General features: G+C 33.0%; 2 protein-coding genes across 2 annotated transcripts in view; one reads left to right on the top strand and one right to left on the bottom strand.

The window, feature by feature from the left end:
- Positions 1 to 241: 241 nt before the first annotated feature.
- Positions 242 to 1,976, top strand: MS3_00010344 (uncharacterized protein). Its single transcript, XM_012945856.3, has one exon. The coding sequence runs from the start codon at positions 262 to 264 to the stop codon at positions 1,879 to 1,881; it is 1,620 nt and encodes a 539-aa protein (XP_012801310.1). The 5' UTR covers positions 242 to 261; the 3' UTR covers positions 1,882 to 1,976.
- Positions 1,977 to 2,977: 1,001 nt separating this feature from the next.
- Positions 2,978 to 6,000, bottom strand: part of MS3_00010343 (uncharacterized protein) — a gene marked incomplete at both ends in the record, with an annotated part of 80,642 nt that continues 77,619 nt past the window's right edge. The window contains 3 exons of the mRNA XM_035734294.2: positions 2,978 to 3,112; positions 4,223 to 4,520; positions 5,809 to 5,943. Of these exons, the coding sequence (XP_035588931.2) occupies positions 2,978 to 3,112; positions 4,223 to 4,520; positions 5,809 to 5,943 (568 nt within the window). The remainder of the gene's footprint in view (positions 3,113 to 4,222; positions 4,521 to 5,808; positions 5,944 to 6,000) is intronic.

The following is a 6,000-nucleotide window of genomic DNA, read 5'->3' as shown; positions in this document are numbered from 1 at the left end:
TCAACAAAATAAGCGACACCAAAATCTAATTTTGATCTAGTATCCGAAAAAGTGTTTGAGAGTGAGGTAACAGCTTTTTATGACAATGAAGACATAATGATATGATTGCGAAACGGAATAACTAATGCTAAAACTATATAAAATTTGCAGTGGAATAATTAAAGAATAGTTTAATACACTTATGGTTTTATCGATTATTGATGGCCACAAGTTGATTACATTTAAAAAAAATCAGTACATCACTACGAATTTACATTTCCCATGAAACTGTCAGAGATATATCTGTTTCATATTTTATTATCCGGTGTTAAATTTTTCAACGCACATCAAGTCAGTACCCACACTCTATGGATACCATCTGGAAAAATACTTTATTTGCCGTGTTGGTTGAAGCAAATTCAGGAAGGAAATATAAATGACTGGCTGGAAGGGAATAGACAACTGAAAGAGAGAAGTTTGCCTAATACTATAACAGTATGGTTCAACAGAGGAGGAGAGGTAATTCATGTTGGTGAAGTTTTAACTATCTACTTGCCCTTAACTGGAGTCAGCGAAGTACCTGTGGTACAGAATGCTCTCAAGAATGAAGGTATACCAGGTGTAGAAATGAATTTGGAACCAAAATACAGTGAAACACTTGCGGGAATCAAACAACTTCTATTCACTCATGAAATGGAAATTGTCACGTGTGCAGCTATTAGATCGACACCAATAATTGGTGTTGAAAACAAATGGGCTTTCTTTCAACGTGATAGTACAATTGTTAGGCAAGCACAATTTGCTTTCCACGTTTACACTCCACCAATCATAGTATGGAGTTATGCACTTGAAGCACTTTCCAAAGATCTAGTAACGGAGAAAAACCTTACACAAACATTGACTAATATAAAACACTGGTGTAAATCAAAAGTAAATATAGCTGAATATAAGTTAAGTCCTTGTCAGGATATAGTAGTACAAGTGATGCCACTGACCTCACTCAAGAAACCAACAGATTCTTTGCCAGTTGAATTACCGAAAAGTAAATTCACAGAAATATCAATACTTATTGAACTATCACATGAACCGATCTTCTTCTTATTAAGTCCTGCAGGAAGTCTTTTTAACTATATTCATGCTACTCTAAAAGCGGAAATGGACGAACTCATTAAAAGATCAGTAATAAAGGACAGTTTATTTACACGCGAAATCGCTACTCGCATACGAGTAGTCTGTCCACCAGGTAGTCAGACGTATCAGCCACCACCTTTGTTCAAGTCAATCACTCCTAGTGAGTATGATGAATCATTATTCAAAAACTCATCAGCATATCCACTAACAAAATGGTCACTCGTATGCCATCCATGTCCTCCAGGTTATGCTCCTCAAACTCCATACGCATTTAATGGTTGTCACTTGTGTCCTAAGGGTTACTACTCAGGTGAAACAAATTATCCGTCAAGTGGAGGATGCCTGCAATGTCCCACTGGCTTTACTACGGATAACATAGGCGCAAAGTCTGTCAGAGAATGTCATGTAGATGGAGGAGCTATATCTCGTCTGATAATTGGAATCTTCATCAATTTATGGAAAGAGTTTGAGCAATTTTTAATTGATAATTCGAGAAAAGAGTTTACTACTAGAGCGGGAGAACAAATCCAGGAAAATTACTGGGTTTCGAAGAAAAAAATTGGTTTGTCTGTATGGATCTTTCTGAGTTTATATATCTTGACAGCTTTATGGTTGTCATCAATAGCTGTCTATCGGATGCATCTTTACATCAAGCTACGCAGAATGTATCAAGCACAGCTTAGATTACTTTTAAAATCAGCTTTAGTGGGACAAATAAATGTTGTTCTTCGAACTAAACAACAAATAAGAACCAGTAATAATGTCACTTGATAAGGAATACAACCAGTGAAGCAATCATCACGACGATGCAAAATTAATGCTTCATGTTGTACATGTATAAAGAAAATATAATATTTCAGAGCAAATTTCATTTTATTGAAGAAAAGATCATGAGAGTCAATTTAACCGAAAATCACAAGTCATGTATGATATGCTATTTTGTATTAAGTGACCAAATCACTCGTAAACCAATTTTAGTCAGATAAGTTGTCATGAACGTCATTTTTCTGATAATTTAAATGAATCGTGAAAGTTCGAAATATAAAAAGGGTAAGTAATTACTGGAGGGACAGGGAAGTAAAGTTACAACTGGATCTTCATAATCATTTATCTTTTCAGAGTAGTTGTTAGCTGAAAACTATCGGAACTGCTCTTTAAATATGGGGGGGATATGTATAATTTAAGAATTATCCAGGGCTAAATGATTTACAAAGTATAAATGTACTATTTGTCCTTTGTTCTTAAGTTTAGGTCAAAAATTAGTTTTCAAAATAGAAGTTAGATCCACATTAATTGGATTAAATTGCATAATATATAACAGTTGTCCATACCAATCCCGCTATTTCCCTTTCTATTCTTTTAATGTTTTTTGGGTGTGCCGCATCAATTAATCGTGACCCATTATTCTGTATTGTAACATCAATAATATTCATTGAGTTCTGTGGGCTATGGCTGATTTTTGAATAAAATCTCAATGAACATTGGCGTTGATGTTTCTGATACTCATCTAAACTTGTATTCATGAGCGTAGACTTAACAGTGTTAAAAATTATTAAGATCCGTACGTGAAACCAAAGGATTTAGAAAATTACATATTTAACTCGTTTAAATTTGTATGAATACTGAAGAACAATTCACAAATAATTATCAATCTCTATCACAGATTGCCTGCAGAAAAACTGATTACTTAGTTTTACTTAATATCGGTCAGGATTGATCGTCTTAGGCTAAAAAATGGAGCTAGTATTTATTCATTTCTATCTTTAAGACACTTGATGTGTCTTTTTGATGCCCTGTTCTAATATTGAAATTCACTCTAATATCATTAAAAGGAAAGTAATTAGCTGTTGCCTGTTCATAAATGCTATTATAATAGATCAACCATTTTTAATTCAAATCTTACGGATTCAGCTCGTTCAAGCCAAACAGTTTTCGATTCTTGTTCAACCAAACTTTCATCTCTATACTCTATGCAGTGATCCGATTCATCGAAAAATCCAACCTTGAGATGAGAAAATAGAAAATAACACAGATGTATTTCACGGGGAAATGAGTGTTAGCATATTTTAAATTTGTAATTTTTGCTGTTAATTACTATTTTTTAGTGGTGATCTTATTGCACTTAATAGATGATTAATTTCCATCCAATTTACTATATTTATACTATACAGTCGGAGGTTAATCTGTTGATTTTATAATGATCAAGATTTTACATAATATAGAACTCATCAATCCAACCTCTGGTAAGGTCGTGGTTCTGCATCGCCGAGAACTCATATACTAAAACGAAATAGCTATACGGTCCTTTCTGGATCTCAGCGGTTGTCTGAAATCGTAATGTAAACTATTATTGTTTTCAAGTAGAGGTCTTGTACATACTAGGCTAATTTATCGATAATATTTGCGACTGACTGATCTCAGTTGGGATGCTGATGAAAACCACAGAGAACTGGACAGCTGTTTGGAGTTCAAACGTATCGGAACCGAAACATTTGTCGCCAATGAGGTTGGATGGTCATTGCACCATACAGAGAATCGATATGTTATAAATGTGTACCTTTTGATAATAACCCAGTAGTCTGATAGATAAGAGCTAGCTGACTGTCCTGGGTACGGTCATGAGTACTAACTACCGAGGAGTTCTATACTGTATGGAAGCAGTTGTCTAGTGTAAGGAATAATATTAATTATTAGACAGTAGTTTATCTAGTTGTGAACCTACATATGTTTTACAGTTTTTGAAACTAAAGTGAACTTGAAAGCTGAAATAATACACCGTTGGGATAAAGTTCTATTCCAGTAGAGATCGTTTAACACCCAAGATAGAGTTGTATCTAGATGGTTGCAAAAGTTGCTTTCAGGCACCACACAGAGTGTAAGTTGACCATTTAATCTCATTTATCTTCTCTCTATAAAAGGCAAGGAACATCTCTGAAAGATGTTTGGTTGATTTCTTAAGATATTTCGATGCCATTATTCACATGCAATAGCCATATATCAGTGTACAGTAGAATTTATCCTAATGGTACTAATTATATCAGTCTTTTCTTCATTGTTACAAGAGAGGCAATTTAGAAGTGAATTAATATTCGTTTAAATATGAATAACTCACTTTGTGTTTATGATTTCCAAGATCAAACTGAGTTAAATTTGGATACTTTACTTTTGGCATGGACAGAAATTCTTCTTCCATTTTATTTTTATTTAAAACACTTGAATTTATCATTTTACATGCATTTTCGACTTCCATTCTTAAATAATGATTAGCTTGTTTAAGTGCTTCCACTCTTGATTCGATGGAATCAGGTGAATTATCGGAACTGTTTAAATCATGATTAGTAAATTTCACAGATTCATAAGGTGATGCGTTACGCATTTTGTTTCGTTCTGAATACTGTTTAGATCTATTACTACGAAACAAAAGTATATATTTGTTTTCAACAAAGAATATATACAATTTTATTCCTAAGATAGCATTAAAAATTAGGATTTCAATTGTAATCAGCAAATAAATATTAATCTGTGTTATGGTGTCCAGGAATCCTAACTGTTTTTTCAATGGATTTGTTTACTCATCATCTTGAAGATCATGTCATAATGAATCAAATAAATTGGTTCATTTAGTAGTCCATATTTCTACTATGAGAATATGTACCGTTCTCTCCATGTAAAGAAGAAATCTCATACCAACTAGTCTCTCAAATTTCTCATTCACCATATTAACCTTTGAGATGCAGTCTCAGATAATCATACAACAGACATAGGACTATCATCTGAGACCGATTTCTATACACCAGAAGCCCTTAAATTTCAGGCATCGCAATTTTATGATTGATTTCTTCAAGTAGTTATGATTTAATGGTTGTTGCAGAATCAGACGACTTCTAGTGCAATTACCAGAATCTCCGCAAATAAACTAAACAGCTTTCTATTATTTCACGGTTTCAATTATCAATGTTTTTAAAACAAATTTATTGTTAAAGGTAATTTTATGTTGTTTAGAAACCTTTCATCGTTTAACAAAATATTTAAGTCATAAAATTTATATTTCTTGAGTCATCAGAGTTTATTATCAGAATCACGAACTTATGATTTTTATTAAAATTCATACCCATATCTTCAAACTAAAATATTCACTACTTGAAAAGTTACGGCAGTCAACTCTTGTCTCGACAAACATTTTTTGGGAAAAGACTTTTAATTATTGCTATAAAAGAACATATTTTACATGAAATTCGCCCTTAAATCTGAGTCCTTTAGATATTCCCAACCAAAGTGATGCGTGGTTAATGAAGGGGTGTAAACGGATATATCTGGTATACCACGTATAAGTTCTGTCGTATACATACTTCTGTCTTCTCACCTCAAGTAGAATGCTCGTATTCTAGTCTGCATCTGATACTCTATCAAATGGATGTATCTTGTTTGAGTGTATTGCGTGATTAGGTATATACCAGCACTATACCACCATAATTGAGATTAGAGTTACTTTGGCAAATATTGAGTATTTAAACCAAAATCAGTAGTAATAAGCAAAAAACACTGATTAGTCAAAACTAGTTAGTATATGGCGGCATTCTACCTATGTCTAACTGCTGAATTTCCATGAAAATCATTCTAGGTAGTCTTACATATGAAGTATACTTTTGTGTAAGTATGAGAATAAAACATGATAAACTACAAAAAATAATCACAAACCTTGAGAGTTGAAGCTTAGGTAAATATTCCATTTCATTTTTTTCAATATTCTCCGTATTTGTACTGGCATTTTCCGACTTTTGAACAGCTTGAATACCAGCCGAAACTTTTACTGTAGTACTCTCACTTTTAAGTCTGAATTATAAAAATGCAAATTAGTCTATTATTCTCAGAAGAATAAGAGTAAACTAT

This window comes from Schistosoma haematobium, chromosome ZW (assembly GCF_000699445.3).
Source record: "Schistosoma haematobium chromosome ZW, whole genome shotgun sequence".
In the NCBI taxonomy this organism is placed as follows: Eukaryota; Metazoa; Platyhelminthes; class Trematoda; order Strigeidida; family Schistosomatidae; genus Schistosoma; species Schistosoma haematobium.
The sequence above is the reverse complement of the archived record's forward strand: the minus strand, read 5'-3'. Positions and strand labels throughout refer to the sequence as shown.

Coding starts and splice junctions, on each gene's coding strand:
- MS3_00010344 (XM_012945856.3), top strand. CDS start 262: ATGAAACTGTCAGAGATATATCTGTTTCATATTTTATTATCCGGTGTT.